This window comes from Setaria italica, plastid (assembly GCF_000263155.2).
Source record: "Setaria italica plastid, complete genome".
NCBI classification, from domain to species: Eukaryota; Viridiplantae; Streptophyta; class Magnoliopsida; order Poales; family Poaceae; genus Setaria; species Setaria italica.
In genome coordinates this window covers 23,215-37,425 of record NC_022850.1, presented here as the reverse complement: position 1 = coordinate 37,425, position 14,211 = coordinate 23,215, and the positions used below count along the sequence as shown (strand labels likewise).

At 37.5% G+C, this 14,211-nt stretch overlaps 8 protein-coding genes and 2 non-coding genes across 10 annotated transcripts; 3 read left to right on the top strand and 7 right to left on the bottom strand. All coding sequences in view use genetic code 11, as the record gives it.

The window, feature by feature from the left end:
• The first annotated feature begins 122 nt into the window (after positions 1–122).
• rps14 (ribosomal protein S14) lies at positions 123–434 on the top strand. The gene has a single exon. It carries the CDS (start codon positions 123–125, stop codon positions 432–434), a length of 312 nt encoding a protein of 103 aa, YP_008815749.1.
• A 161-nt stretch (positions 435–595) lies between these two features.
• On the top strand, positions 596–649 carry trnfM-CAU. The gene has a single exon. It is a non-coding gene; the product is annotated as a tRNA-Met (tRNA).
• A 149-nt stretch (positions 650–798) lies between these two features.
• Positions 799–870, top strand: trnR-UCU. The gene has a single exon. It is a non-coding gene; the product is annotated as a tRNA-Arg (tRNA).
• A 129-nt stretch (positions 871–999) lies between these two features.
• Positions 1,000–2,523, bottom strand: atpA (ATP synthase CF1 alpha subunit). Its single transcript has one exon. It carries the CDS (start codon positions 2,521–2,523, stop codon positions 1,000–1,002), a length of 1,524 nt encoding a protein of 507 aa, YP_008815748.1.
• Positions 2,524–2,602: 79 nt separating this feature from the next.
• On the bottom strand, positions 2,603–3,984 carry atpF (ATP synthase CF0 subunit I). Its single transcript has 2 exons — positions 3,841–3,984; positions 2,603–3,010 (listed from the first exon to the last, which is right to left on the bottom strand). Exons 1-2 carry the CDS (start codon positions 3,982–3,984, stop codon positions 2,603–2,605), a joined length of 552 nt encoding a protein of 183 aa, YP_008815747.1.
• Positions 3,985–4,434: 450 nt separating this feature from the next.
• On the bottom strand, positions 4,435–4,680 carry atpH (ATP synthase CF0 subunit III). The gene has a single exon. It carries the CDS (start codon positions 4,678–4,680, stop codon positions 4,435–4,437), a length of 246 nt encoding a protein of 81 aa, YP_008815746.1.
• Positions 4,681–5,398: 718 nt separating this feature from the next.
• Positions 5,399–6,142, bottom strand: atpI (ATP synthase CF0 subunit IV). Its single transcript has one exon. The coding sequence runs from the start codon at positions 6,140–6,142 to the stop codon at positions 5,399–5,401; it is 744 nt and encodes a 247-aa protein (YP_008815745.1).
• Positions 6,143–6,392: 250 nt separating this feature from the next.
• On the bottom strand, positions 6,393–7,103 carry rps2 (ribosomal protein S2). The gene has a single exon. It carries the CDS (start codon positions 7,101–7,103, stop codon positions 6,393–6,395), a length of 711 nt encoding a protein of 236 aa, YP_008815744.1.
• A 283-nt stretch (positions 7,104–7,386) lies between these two features.
• Positions 7,387–11,949, bottom strand: rpoC2 (RNA polymerase beta' subunit). The gene has a single exon. The coding sequence runs from the start codon at positions 11,947–11,949 to the stop codon at positions 7,387–7,389; it is 4,563 nt and encodes a 1,520-aa protein (YP_008815743.1).
• A 199-nt stretch (positions 11,950–12,148) lies between these two features.
• Positions 12,149–14,200, bottom strand: rpoC1 (RNA polymerase beta). The gene has a single exon. The coding sequence runs from the start codon at positions 14,198–14,200 to the stop codon at positions 12,149–12,151; it is 2,052 nt and encodes a 683-aa protein (YP_008815742.1).
• Positions 14,201–14,211: the final 11 nt, after the last annotated feature.

Here is a 14,211-nt window from a genome sequence, read left to right as displayed (position 1 = left end):
GTATCAGAACCTAGTTCATTACTCTTGATGGAGAGGGAGGATCCGCCTTTTTAGATTTTTTCTATTTATTTTTCCATCTAGGATTAGAACCATATACTTGGTAATAATAGGAACGGCACATTATGGCAAAAAAAAGTTTGATTCAGAGGGAGAAGAAGCGGCAGAAATTAGAAAAAAAATATCATTTGATTCGTGGATCCTCAAAAAAAAAGATAAGAAGCAAAGTTTCCCCTTTGAGTTTGAGCGAAAAAAAAAAAATGCAAGAAAAATTGCAATCCCTACCACGTAATAGTGCACCTACACGCCTTCATCGACGTTGTTTTTTAACCGGAAGACCTAGAGCTAACTATCGAGACTTTGGGCTATCCGGACACATACTTCGAGAAATGGTTTATGCATGTTTGTTACCGGGTGCAACAAGATCCAGTTGGTAAGGATAAAATACCCTTTCTTTCATATTTGTATGGTTTTCTCGAATTGATGATCGTAGAAGAGCCCTCTTTACCATTCTGTATAAATGGACTATTCTATTTATATAGATATGGTAGAGGGGCTATATCCAACCCCCTTTTATCCACAAGTTCCCCGTAAGAAGGTAGAGCTGTTTGGTAGCTCACAAAGCTCATAACCTTGGGGTTACGGGTTCGATACTCACTACCCGCTCCATATTCCTTCTTTATGATATATGTATCATCCATTTGTATATGGTATATGGATTTTTTTTTCTTTCCTAAAAGAGTTTCGGTCTAACAGTTTTTTATTTTTTCTCTTGTTCCGAGAAAAAAATACGAAAGAAAAGCGTCCATTGTCTAATGGATAGGACAGAGGTCTTCTAAACCTTTGGTATAGGTTCAAATCCTATTGGACGCAATCTTTTTTCTATCTATTCTTTAAATAACTATACTAAATACTAATTTGCATGATTCAAATGAAAAATCTTTCTCAATGATTCCTCTTCTACTAACACGAGTTCTACTAATAAGAGTAGACATGCTATATTTATGTTTGTTCCTGAAGGGAAAACCGTTCAAGCTGTTCCTGAATAGCTTCCTTCAAAAGGGTTTCTGCTTGCTCGGTGAATGTCTTGCTAGAAGATATAATTTCTTGGAATTGAGGTTTAGTATCTTTTAGGTGTTTACGTAACTCATCCAGAAATTTCTTTACCTGTTCAATTTCTAACGAATCAAGATATCCTCTCGTTCCGGTATAAATGGTAGCTACTTGCTCTTCCACTGGGAGAGGGTTTGATTGGGATTGTTTAAGCAATTCCCGTAATCGTCGACCCCTTGCCAATTGATTCTGACTTGTTTTATCGAGAGCAGAGGCGAATTGTGCAAAGGCTTGTAACTCCGCGAATTGAGCTAATTCCAATTTTGATTTGCCAGCTACTTGTTTCATGGCTTTAATTTGAGCTGCGGATCCTACTCTGGAAACAGAAATACCCACATTAATAGCAGGTCGAATTCCGGCATTGAATAGATCCGCGGATAAGAATATTTGTCCATCTGTAATTGAGATTACATTAGTAGGAATATAGGCGGAAACGTCTCCAGATTGAGTCTCCACTATTGGTAAAGCGGTCATACTCCCTTCGCCTAAAAGAGAATTTAATTTAGCGGCTCTTTCTAAAAGGCGTGAATGCAAATAAAAAACATCCCCTGGATAAGCTTCGCGGCCGGGGGGTCTTCTTAATAGAAGGGACATTTGGCGATAAGCTTGTGCCTGTTTGGAGAGATCATCATAAATTATTAAAGTATGCCGTTCGCGGTACATAAAATACTCAGCCAGGGCTGCTCCCGTATAAGGAGCGAGATATTGTAATGTAGCGGGTGAATCCGCCATTTCAGCTACTACAATAGTGTATTCCATGGCCCCCTCTTCGTGGAAAGTAGTTACTACTTGAGCCACGGAGGATGCTCTTTGACCGATAGCTACATAAACACATATTACATCTTGCCCTTTTTGATTGAGAATTGTATCTGTGGCTACTGCTGTTTTGCCAGTCTGTCTGTCCCCAATAATTAACTCTCGCTGACCGCGCCCTATGGGGATCATCGAATCGATAGCAATAAGCCCTGTTTGAAGGGGTTCATATACGGAACGCCTAGAAATTATACCCGGAGCAGGAGATTCAATTAAGCGAGATTCCGAAGCGACAATTTCGCCTCTCCCATCAATAGGTTTAGCGAGAGCATTTATAACACGACCCAAGTAAGCCTCGCTCACGGGTATCTGAGCAATTCTTCCTGTTGCTTTTACAAAACTTCCCTCTTGTATCATCAACCCATCGCCCATTAATACAATTCCAACATTTTTGGATTCCAAATTCAGAGCAATACCTCTCGTCCCTTCCGCAAATTCGACTAATTCACCTGACATTATTTCACCAAGACCTATAATACGAGCAATCCCATCCCCCACTTGAACTACGCGACCGATATTCTCAATCCCTACTTTCCTATTATATTGTTCAATACGTTCGCGGAGAATTTTATTAATTTCGTCGACTCGAAGGGTTGCCATTAGTGTTTCTTGAATCTTTTGGGAAAAATAATGCCTAAATTCTAAACGAAAGTAGAAGTTCAAAACCTAATAAATTTCATTATCTCTTCCATTCTATGGCCCCGAGAATGCCAATATTAGCACGAATCGTACGGAAATGTAACTCGGTATTCAAACAACTATTCAGAGTTCCTAGAGCTCCTTGTACGGCTTGTTGGAAAACCCGTTGTCGAACCTGATTCATCGCCCTTTGTTTTTCAAAATAAAGGGTTTCGTTTTTAGACTTTTCTAATTGTTCCAAACTAATAGAAGTAGCATTAATCAAATTTGCTTTTTCTCGTTCTATTTCAGAGTATCCATTCATTCGATACTCATCTGCTTCTAGTTCGACTTTCTGTAATCGAATCCGAGCTTTTTCGAGTTGTTCAAGGGTCCCTCTACGCAATTCTTCCGAATTTCGAATAGTACTTAAGATCCTCTGTTTTCGATTATCTAATAAATCTTTTAATGAAAGTAGATTATCTTGCTATTAAGTTTACAATTTTTATGATCTCTTCCCGAACCAAACATGAATCTTTCGATTCATTTGGCTCTCCCGCTCCTTTTTTTCTCTTTTGCTATGTATTATGGCTATTTCCATATCTTTTTTTTATGTAATGAGCCTATCCTCTATCCTCTCTTTTCTGTTTGTATTTCTATATACCCAAACTTATATAAGACTAGATGAATATTAAGAGGATTCTTCCAACTAGATAAAAATCTATCATGGTCAGCAAAGTTGTTTCTTTATTTGTGTTTGCTCTGTTAGTTAATAATTTCAATTTCATTAAGAAAAACAAACTAAATAAATGGAAAATCTAAATTGATACAATTCCTTTTATTTTTTCTTCAAATCCAAAAAATTTCTCTTTTTTTTATACATAGGTCGTCGATTCGGCATTGGAAAAAGGGCTGGATGCCCTTCTAGTAAATAGTTCAAACTATTTTATCGATATGAGTGTTCTATATCAGATAAATTCCACACTAGCTATTTCCCGTTTAAAGCATTTCGAGACTAATACTAATGTAGTTGTAGAAAGAGTACCCCCTTTTGCCCGGACTTCAAGCAGTTTAGCTTTAACCGTGTTAATGGTCTCACATTATTGGTCTATAGAGAATCAAAGTAAATTTACCAATGAGTCGCGAAATGCTATGGTTCTTCCATATGATTTCTGAAGTTATTCAGAAGTAATTCGTCGAGATCGTGCACCTTTTCTTATTTATCCAAAAAAATACTAAAAATATTCTAAAGTGCAGCCGGATAGATCCAATCTATTCTTGAAATAGACAACTCGCACACACTCCCTTTCCAAAAAAAATCAATACACCAACCACTACAGTTAGATTTATTAGATTTGTTGCTAAAATATCGGTATTAAGCCCGAAACTCCCAGCGAATGGCCTGTGAGCTAAAAAAACGAAAGAATAGGTTACATTTTTCATATGCTCTCCTCTTATAGATAGGACGAACAAAGAAGAAAGTTTTTCGATCACTTACTTCGCTCGCCCTTTTTTGATCGGTTTTTTTAATGCAATCTTTTTAATGCAAATAGATTTAATCTAATAATTTCTTTTAGATTAAGTCTTAGGTCTTGTTTGACCTGTAAAAAATCTCCTTTGTTGAAATGTTCCCAAAATTCCTAAAATAAAAGAAAAAGGGAAGGAAGAGGACGAGCGTATCCTCTAAATTGATCATGCTCAAATCAGCCCTTCCTGGGGTTCCTGGGGTATTGTCTGTCCCGATAAATACAAAATTCCCGGAATAATATAATAAATAAATAATATAATAAATAGGAGTAAAGTATTGATATACTTGGAATTACAGAAGCAAATCCCAAGTACGAAAAAAAGAAAAAAGTATCTAATCTAAAGGACTCTTTTTCTTTTTTAGGATTAAACAAAAGGGTTCGCAAATAAAAGCGCTAGTGCCACAACCAGTCCATAAATTGTTAAAGCTTCCATAAAAGCTAGACTAAGCAATAAAGTACCTCGTATTTTACCTTCTGCTTCTGGCTGTCTCGCAATACCTTCTACAGCTTGTCCTGCAGCAGTACCTTGACCAACTCCGGGCCCAATAGAAGCAAGCCCTACGGCCAATCCAGCAGCAATAACGGAAGCAGCAGCAATTAGTGGATTCATGGTGAGTTCCTCGTGTCAAAAAAAAAAGAAATGGTTAAGGATACAATCAACCAAGAAATTATTACTTCTAACTTCTAAGCTCTATTGGGTAAAAGTAACTAATAAGTACAAATAAATGATAATTGAAATCGTCCGAATTACTTCGAGATCTCGTTTTTAGTTTCTAATCATTAGAGGTTTGTGTAAATCCATATGATTCTCATTATTCTATTTCTCTTTCTTTTCAACCAATCACTCTTTCATTCCATCCTTTTTTTTACTCTGAAGAACCCCTATTGAAATCGAACTAATTCAAATCCAATAGGAATCAAATCAAGATATACAATTGATAACAATATGCTGCATAGAATTAGATATGGAATCCAGTTCTATATAGAAGGGAATTCTACATATCGGATTAGATAATGAATCTAACTTAGGAATAAAAAAAAAACCATATACATTTGTTTCTTCTATTTTGTTTGCGTATTTTCTCATTTTCTATTGAATCCGATTCTAAAATCATTCCTTAGAAATCCGCACAAAAGATAACTGTGCCCCCCTGAATGCATATATACTTTACCTCTTCCGTAATATAGTCTATTCTCTCCCCTACAACTCTAGGTTGTATATTCATACGGATTTCGAACGATTTAGTTTTCCAACTAAGAGGATTATCTGGAATCATGCATGAATTGGGCTAAGCTAAAAAAAAAGACTATTTCGAAAACTAGTCAATTCAATGATGACCTTCCATGGATTCACCTATATAGGCTGCGGCTAACGTTGCAAAAATAAGAGCTTGAATACCGCTTGTAAATAATCCAAGAAACATGACCGGTATAGGGACTACTAAGGGGACTAAAGAAACAAGAACAACAACGACTAATTCATCCGCCAATATATTTCCGAAAAGTCGAAAACTAAGCGATAATGGTTTTGTGAAATCTTCTAGGATGTTAATTGGTAAAAGGATTGGGGTTGGTTTAATATATTTCTCGAAATAACTCAATCCTTTTTTGCTAAGACCCGCATAAAAATATGCCGCTGATGTTAGTAAAGCTAAAGCAACAGTAGTATTTATATCATTCGTGGGCGCTGCTAATTCTCCATGAGGTAACTCTATAATTTTCCAAGGTAAAAGAGCACCTGACCAATTCGAAACAAAAATAAAAAGGAACATAGTTCCAATAAAGGGAACCCAGGGACCATATTCTTCTCCAATCTGAGTTTTGCTCAAGTCTCGAATAAACTCAAGGACATATTCGAAGAAATTCTGACCGTCGGTCGGGATAGTTTGTGGATTCCGAACAGCTATGATAACTGAACCTAGCAAAATAGTAATTACGACCCAAGAAGTGATGAGTACTTGGGCATGAATTTGAAAACCTCCTATTTGCCAATAGAAGTGTTGGCCTACTTCTACACCCGATATATCATATAACCCCTTGAGTGTTTTAATGGAACATGGTGTAATATTCATATTGTCCTCTGATAAAAATTGAACTTCAAAAAAGGAATTCTTTTGATTCAAGCATCTCTTTCTCAACTCAGCAACTTGAAGTATTAATCTTATATTTAGGATACCAAGAAATCACATCAGATCATAATATATATCAATACCCCCTAATATATATCAATATTCCCTTTCTTTTATCTATGCAAAACAAAAAAGAATAGTAACTGATCCTATAAATCTACGCAGTTGCTTAAGAATTCACTATTCTACTTAATCAACGATTTCTTATATAGAGAGAACGGCCCTCAGAAATTGCAAATACTAATTTGTTAAGAATTAATCGAATTGAAGTCATAGTGTCATCGTTGGCAGGAATCGATATATTCGCGAGATCTGGGTCACAATTTGTATCGACTAAAGAAATAGTAGGAATCCCCAAAATGGCACATTCCCGAAGAGCTATATACTCTTTTTGCTGATCAAGGACGATCACAATGTCAGGCAACCTCGTCATATATTTGATCCCGCCGAGATATCTTTGCAAGGTAGATAATTTTCTCTTTAAGATTGCCGCATCTCTTTTTGGGAGATGATGGAATTTTCCCATTTTTTCTTCTGCTCTTAAGTCTCTAAATTGAGAAAGTCTAGTTTTGGTAATCGACCAATTCGTTAACATACCACTGAACCACTTTTTATTCACATAATGACAACGAGATCTTATTGCAGCTGATGCTACTAAATCCGCTGCTCTTTTTTTGGTACCAACAATTAAGAAGCTTTTTCCCTGACTTGCTGCATCAAAAACTAAATCACAAGCTTCTGATAAAAAACGAGCTGTTCTAGCGAGATTTGTAATATGAGTACCTTTACGCTTTGCCGAGATGTAAGGGGCCATTTTAGGATTCCATTTCTTAATACCATGACCAAAATGAACTCCCGCTTCTATCATCTCTTTCAAATTGATGTTCCAATATCTTCTTGTCATTTTTTCCACACTTCCTTTTTATTTTTTCTTTTTTCGTCTTACCATTACGGAATTAATTTCTTTTTGAAGATTAAGAAAGAGCCGAAATAGCTTGAAATAAATAATAATTGTTCCGATGGAACCTTCTACTCAGAATTGACCATTGATACACGGTATAAACATAGCCTTAATGAATTAACTGACTTTCTTTATTAAAATACAAAATCTAAAATCAGACCTGTTAGCATTCTAAGGGCAAAAGTATAGTTTAAATTAAAGTAAAAAAAAATAGCTTTATGTATACTTAAATCGTATAAATAGGGGTAAACGGGGCTTCTGATGTTTCATAGAAATTGTTTGTTACGTCAGAATCAGAAGAAACTAATTCTGTATGGAGAAACAAAATATCTCTCATTTCCGACGCGAATAGATTTTTTTTTTGAATTTCGAAATAAAGGTTCTTGTCTTGTGGGGAACGATGCACAAATTTTTGGAATCCGGTACCAACAGGTATAATCCCCCCCAGAACTACGTTTTCTTTCAGGCCTTTCAACCAATCAATACGACCTCGTAGGGCAGCTTTTGCTAAAACTCGAGCAGTTTCTTGAAAACTTGCTTCAGATATGAAACTTTGGGTATTCAGGGAAGCCCTTGTTATTCCCAATAAGATTGCCCGATAATAGATCGATTCATCTAAAGCCCGCCCTGCTCGTTCCGCTCGCAATAGTCCTATTAATTCCCCAGGTAAAAAAACATTAGACATTCCATCTTCGGAAACCCTTACTTTTGATGTTACTTGGCGTATAATAATCTCTATATGTCTATTATGGATCTGTACCCCTTGGGATCGATAAACCTTTTGTATCTTATTAACCAAAGAGATACGACTTTGGGCTACGGTTAGCTCAGCTCCAATCAAGAATCCCCAGGGAACCCCAAGAATTCTTGGTATACGTTCATTCCAATCCTCAATTCTCCTTTCGAGATTCGGCGATAGTGAATCAATTGAACGCGCTTCGAAGATTTGTTCTACTTTTGGAAGACCTTGCGTTATATCACTAGATCTCGATTTTTCATATATAAACGTAACTAACCTATCTCCTTTGTAAAGGATTTTTCCATACTGACCATGAACAGTTGCTCCTATAGTGGCCAAATAAGGCTTAGCTGCTCTTAGAACAAAGGAGTCCATATTAACAATGAAAATTTGACCTGATTTTTTTATGTGCGATTTAAATAGACATACATTTTCACAAATAAATTGTCCAAGGTGAATTATTGCCGATGTCTCTTCCCACGAGTCATGATGGAGAAAGTGCCAATTCAAATGGAATGGCTCCAACATGATGTTACTGTCGAAAGTCGAAATCCTTTTATTTTCGTCTATTAAAGAGTATTTAAGTCCTTGAAGTACTTGGAAGGTTTGTTTCAAATTTTCAAGGAACAAGTATTTTTTTAACAAGATCTGATTATGTGTTAATAAATAGTAAGATGAAGAAAAATTTGATATACTAGGTACAATAGCGCCTAAGAGCCCAAAAATATCTCGAATAGGAATTCTAGGATTCGATTCTTTTACCGCATTGGGATATTTTGAATTCTTGAATAAACCAATTCGAGAACAGTTGGATGCCGACAAAATCATCAAAGATGGATATTCTTTATTTCGATTCAACAAGGTGCCAATAGCTTCTTTATGTTGGCTAAGTGATTGAATCTTCGCCTTGGAATAAAAGGAATTGGTATTGTTGCGATCTAACCTATTATTGGGAATCAGTCCTACACTTGTCCTATCATACCTTCTTCGTGTATACGAAGTAGTAGACTTGACTAACTCAATTCTTAGGAAATCGCGAATCAGATCATTTGTTCTTACCTCAACAAGAGAAGCACGAGCCCCCTCTTTTTCTTCTTGTTCCCAATTCACTACTAAGCAAGTTCGAACGAATTGACTATTCGTGTGATAAATTCTTTGAGTTAATTTGCTATTTTCATGAGAAATAAAATTCACAAGTCGAAGTTGGAGATTATCCTCTTCTTGCAGGAGATTCCGCGGGAAAAGTGTTGCTAAATTTCTCCCTTCGTCCATTTGATATGCGACTGCAGGTCGAACCGAAACAAAATATTTTTCCTTGCTTTTGAGAATTTTTTTCCGTTGAACATAAACCCAATTTTTCTTTTTTTTTGATTCCTTAGAATCTTTTTTTTCTCTTTCTGGTGGTATCAAACTGCCACCTAATATCTTATCCGCCTCTTCAGGAAAATGAATATCTCCGGAAAAGATTTTGAGTTCTGTATGGCTTTTTTTTCTCTTCACTCGGACCAATCCACCTAGTCGACTTCTTGTATTTTTTGTGAGTTGTGTATCGACTCCAATAATACTATTGTCAAGTACCTTTAGGGATGAGGATCTCGGCAAGATATGCAGTTCTTGAAGAATGAAAAAAAACTGATCTACTTCTTTTTGGTATTTTAGACTAAATTCTTTTGTTCCTCGATGCTCAATAAAACTCTCTTTTTTTAAGATGGAATCTTCCTCCGGGCTCCCATATTCGTCTTCTGAGTCTTCCTCTGAGTCTTCCTCTGAGTCTTCTTCTAAAGTCCCATATTCCTTCTCTGAGCCATCTTCAGAGCTCCCATATTCTTCTTCTGAGTCGTCCTCTAGGATTTCATATTTGCCCTCTCCCTCTCGGGTCCTATATTCGTTCTCTGGGCTCCCGTATTCTTCCTCTGAGTCTTTCTCTAGAGGCCCATATTCGTCCTCTAGGATCCCATATTCATCTTCTAGGGTTTCATATTCGTCCTCTAGAGTCCTATATTTGTCTTTTAGGATTTCATATTTGCCCTCTCCCTCTCGGGTCCTATATTCGTTCTCTGGGCTCTCATATTCGTCCTCTGAGTCTTCCTCTCGAGTCCTATACTCTTCCTCTCGAGTCCTATACTCTTCCTCTAGGGTCCTATATCTAAATTTAACAATTCCTGAACCCCTTTTATCTTTTCTGTATCGTGGATCGTCAAAATAAGCAAAAATAGTATTTCTACGTAAAACACCCATAAAGGGTATTTCAATTGAAATACCCAAACAGGATATTAACTCTTTCTCTTGTTCTTGATGATATTGTAATGGAACGACGAACCTATTTCTTCGCTTTTTCGCCAACAAATCCGAGTTATCTTGAAGAATAGAAGGATAGACAAAATTACAATGACCGTTGGACACGATTCGATCTGGCGTTAAATAATCAAGAATTTCCCTATCTTTTTTACCAAAAGTATCCAACAGTCTATGGCTTACTTGATCATTAGCCATTGCTAGGTCAAAGATATATCTTCCATGAACAGAAAAAGAATAAGTATTCATTTGATCTTGATCCTTGTGGAGCGAAAAAGATGCTATACTGGATCTGCACATACTTACTGACAATATCCATAAATGGCTTGTTTTTGGTAATCGACGAAGATTACCATATTGATATTCGGGCGCATGGTAAACATCAGTACTCCAGTGCATTTCCCCGTCTGATTCGGAATAAATATGCTTTTGTATCTTTTCTTTAAAATGCAAAGTGGACGTTCCGGCACGAATCTCCGCAATTACTTGTTCGGATTCTACATATTGATCATTTTGCACTAGAATCAAGCTTTTTAACGGAATATTCACACTATGTAGAATATCCTGACTCTGAATAGTTACATGCAAGTCTATATAGCATAGAAAAGCAGGTTGTCCATGACGGGTACGTGTGGGGTGAACCAAATCCTCATTGAATTGGATTTTTCCATTCGAGGGGGATCGTACAAGGTCGGCAGTACCCCCTGTGAATACTCCACCAGTATGAAAAGTTCTTAATGTTAGTTGAGTCCCTGGCTCCCCAATTGATTGACCCGCAATAATACCTACAGCTTCCCCCAATTCGACCAGATCCCCATGAGTGGGACTCCGCCCATAACATAATTGACAGATCCAAGATGTGCTCCGGCAAGTAAAGGGGGTTCTAATATATATTGGTTGTGCTCGAAACGGTTGTGCTCGAAAGGCAGTTATGAATCGATTAACTAATCCAATTCCAATATCTTGATTTCGAGCAGCAATGCATCGTGAACCAATATATATATCGTCTGCTAATACACGACCAATTAGTGTTTGGACAAAAAGTTTTTCCGTCATCCCATTTTGAGGACTCACAGAAATACCTCGGATAGTACCACAATCTCTTCTACGCACAATAATATGTTGAACTACTTCAACAAGTCTACGTGTAAGATAGCCAGCATCCGCTGTTCGTACAGCAGTATCTACAACCCCCTTTCGGGCTCCGTAGCAGGAAATTATATATTCTGTCAAAGAAAGTCCCTCGCGTAAATTGCTTTGAATAGGTAAATCAATCATTTGTCCTTGAGGATCCGCCATTAACCCTCTCATACCTACTAATTGGTGTACCTGAGATGCATTTCCTCTGGCTCCTGAAAAAGACATTAGATAGACTGGATTAGAAGGATCCGTTATTCGAAAATTAGAATTCATTTCTTGTTTCAAATATTCACTTGTAGCATACCATATCTCAACGGATTGGCGTAATTTTTCTACCGCGTGTACAGCCCCATAATAATAGTGTTTCTCCAAAAGAAAACTCTGTTGTTCCGCGTCTTGGACTAACCATCCTTTAGAGGGAATTGTTAAAAGATCCTCGATTCCTAAAGAAATCGATGTAGTAGTGGCTTGATGGAAGCCCAGAGTCTTTATTTGATCCAGTATATGGGATGTATATCCCATTCCGAAATGATCTATTAATCTGCTAATAAGTCGTTTCATAGCAGTTCCGTCTATCTCTTTATTATGAAAGACCAAGTTGGCCCGTTCCGCCATACATAAGTACCCCCTTTTTTGGCTGAGTAGGATTCGACAATTGCTGAGTAGGATTCGACAATGGGCCTGAGTCAGTGATTCGAAAACTTCATTTACTTCCTTTCCTCAATCTCAATCTGGATTCGCGCGGCAAAAAAGATGGTACTAGCGAAATCGGAATGCCCCCCGAAAGGGGCATCGCCGAATCTAACTTCCTTGTTTAGATAGTGTATGAATAGGCCCGACTAAATCCTTGTATGGCTTCCTCTATTTCTCTATAAAAAGAAATATGACCAAGAGTGGTTCGAATGTATATAGAACGGATTTCCTTTTTTCTATTTCCCACTACCAGATAGTGGGCATAAATCTCATGATAAGTCCCAAAAGATTCATATTGAACTTCAATCGGAACTTCTCTTGACCCAACGACGCGTTGATCTAGTTTCCATCGGAGCCACAAGGGACTGTTTAAACCGATTCGTTTCTGTCTATAAGCTCCCAGTGCATCATAGGAACTAGAAAAATGGGGTTCTTTATCTTTCGTATACTTATAATAATTGTTATTATTGTAGTTTACTTTTTTATTTGGAGAGTTTCCGCAACTATTATATCTATTTGCACAAATACCTCGACGGTTTCCAATCGTTAATACATAAAGTCCGATAAGCATGTCTTGGGTTGGCACGCAAATAGGATCTCCAATAGCGGGAGACAGGAGATTCATATGAGAAAACATGAGTAAACGGGCTTCCGCCTGAGCTTCCAAGGATAAAGGTAGATGAACAGCCATTTGATCCCCATCAAAGTCCGCATTGAAACCCTTACACACTAATGGATGTAAGCAAATAGTACGCCCCTCTACTAAAGTGGGTTGGAAGGCCTGTATGCCTAATCTATGCAGGGTAGGTGCTCTGTTCAACAGTACAGGATGTCCCCGCATAACTTCTTGAAGTATTTCCCATACAATGGGTTCCTTTTCCCAAATTTTCCTTTTAGCAATCCTGACATTAGAAGTAGCACGTTTCGTGATTAAATCGCGAATTACAAATAGCTGAAAAAGCTTTATTGCTATCTCTAGAGGTAATCCACATTGATGTAATGAAAGCGAAGGACCCACAACAATGACAGAACGCCCCGAGTAATCGACCCGTTTCCCAAGCAGAGTCTCGCGAAACCTCCCCTCTTTACCCTCAATTACATCTGAAAGTGATTTGTATACTTTATTGTGACCATCCCTTGTCGGTTGCCCGCGGGACCCACTATCAAGAAGTGTATCCACGGCTTCTTGTACCAATTTTTCCTGACACATTACTAAATCTGCTGGTGCTAATTCACTTCTTTTTAATAGATAGGCAAGGTTGTTGTTCCGACGGATAACTCTCTTATAAAGTTCATTAATATCCGAAGTCACTACTTTATCCCCAGACCTATAAACAATGGGTCTCAATTCGGGAGGAAGAACCGGTAATAAGCACAAAACCATCCATTCTGGTTCTACATTTGTTTGAATAAAATGTTTCGCCAATTGCATGCGTCTAATCAAAAAAACTTTTCTTATTCGTCTTTTTCTATCTTCCCATTCATCTCCACTATACCCCTCGTCTTCTAATTCTTTCCATTCAACCAAGGAATTCTCTATAATAATTCGCAAATCTAAATCTGCTAATTGTTCTCTAATAGCACCTGCTCCTGTCGCAATTTCCCGATTTCGAAATGTTGCAAAGCCTGGGGTAGAAAAAAAGGGAGAAATACTGTGGTTACAGGATGAAATTTCATCTTCGAATAAACCCCGTAATCGTAAGAAAGTAGGTTTTTTAGCGCTGGGCCTAGCAAAAGAGAAATCGCCATATACTAGGCCCTCCAATTTCTTAAGGGGTTTATCTAAAAGATTCGCGATATAACTAGGAAGACCTTTCAAATACCACACATGAGTCACTGGACATGCCAGTTTTATGTAGCCCATTTGATATCTTCGTATCCGAGAATCAACAAATTCTACCCCACATTTTTGACAAAATCTTTCGTCTTCGTTTTCAGCTACGCTCGCTCGAGAATTTCCACAAGCACAAATTCCGCTTTTTATGGGTCCAAAGATTCTTTCGCAAAACAATCCATCTTTTTCTGGTTTATCGGTTTTATAATGAAAAGTGGAGGGCCTTGTGACTTCGCCAACGACTTCCCCATTAGGTAGGATTTTTTTAGCCCAAGCCCTTATTTGTTGAGGGGAAACGAGTCCAATTTGAAGTTGTTTATGTTTATATTGGTCAATCATAAAATAGAAAT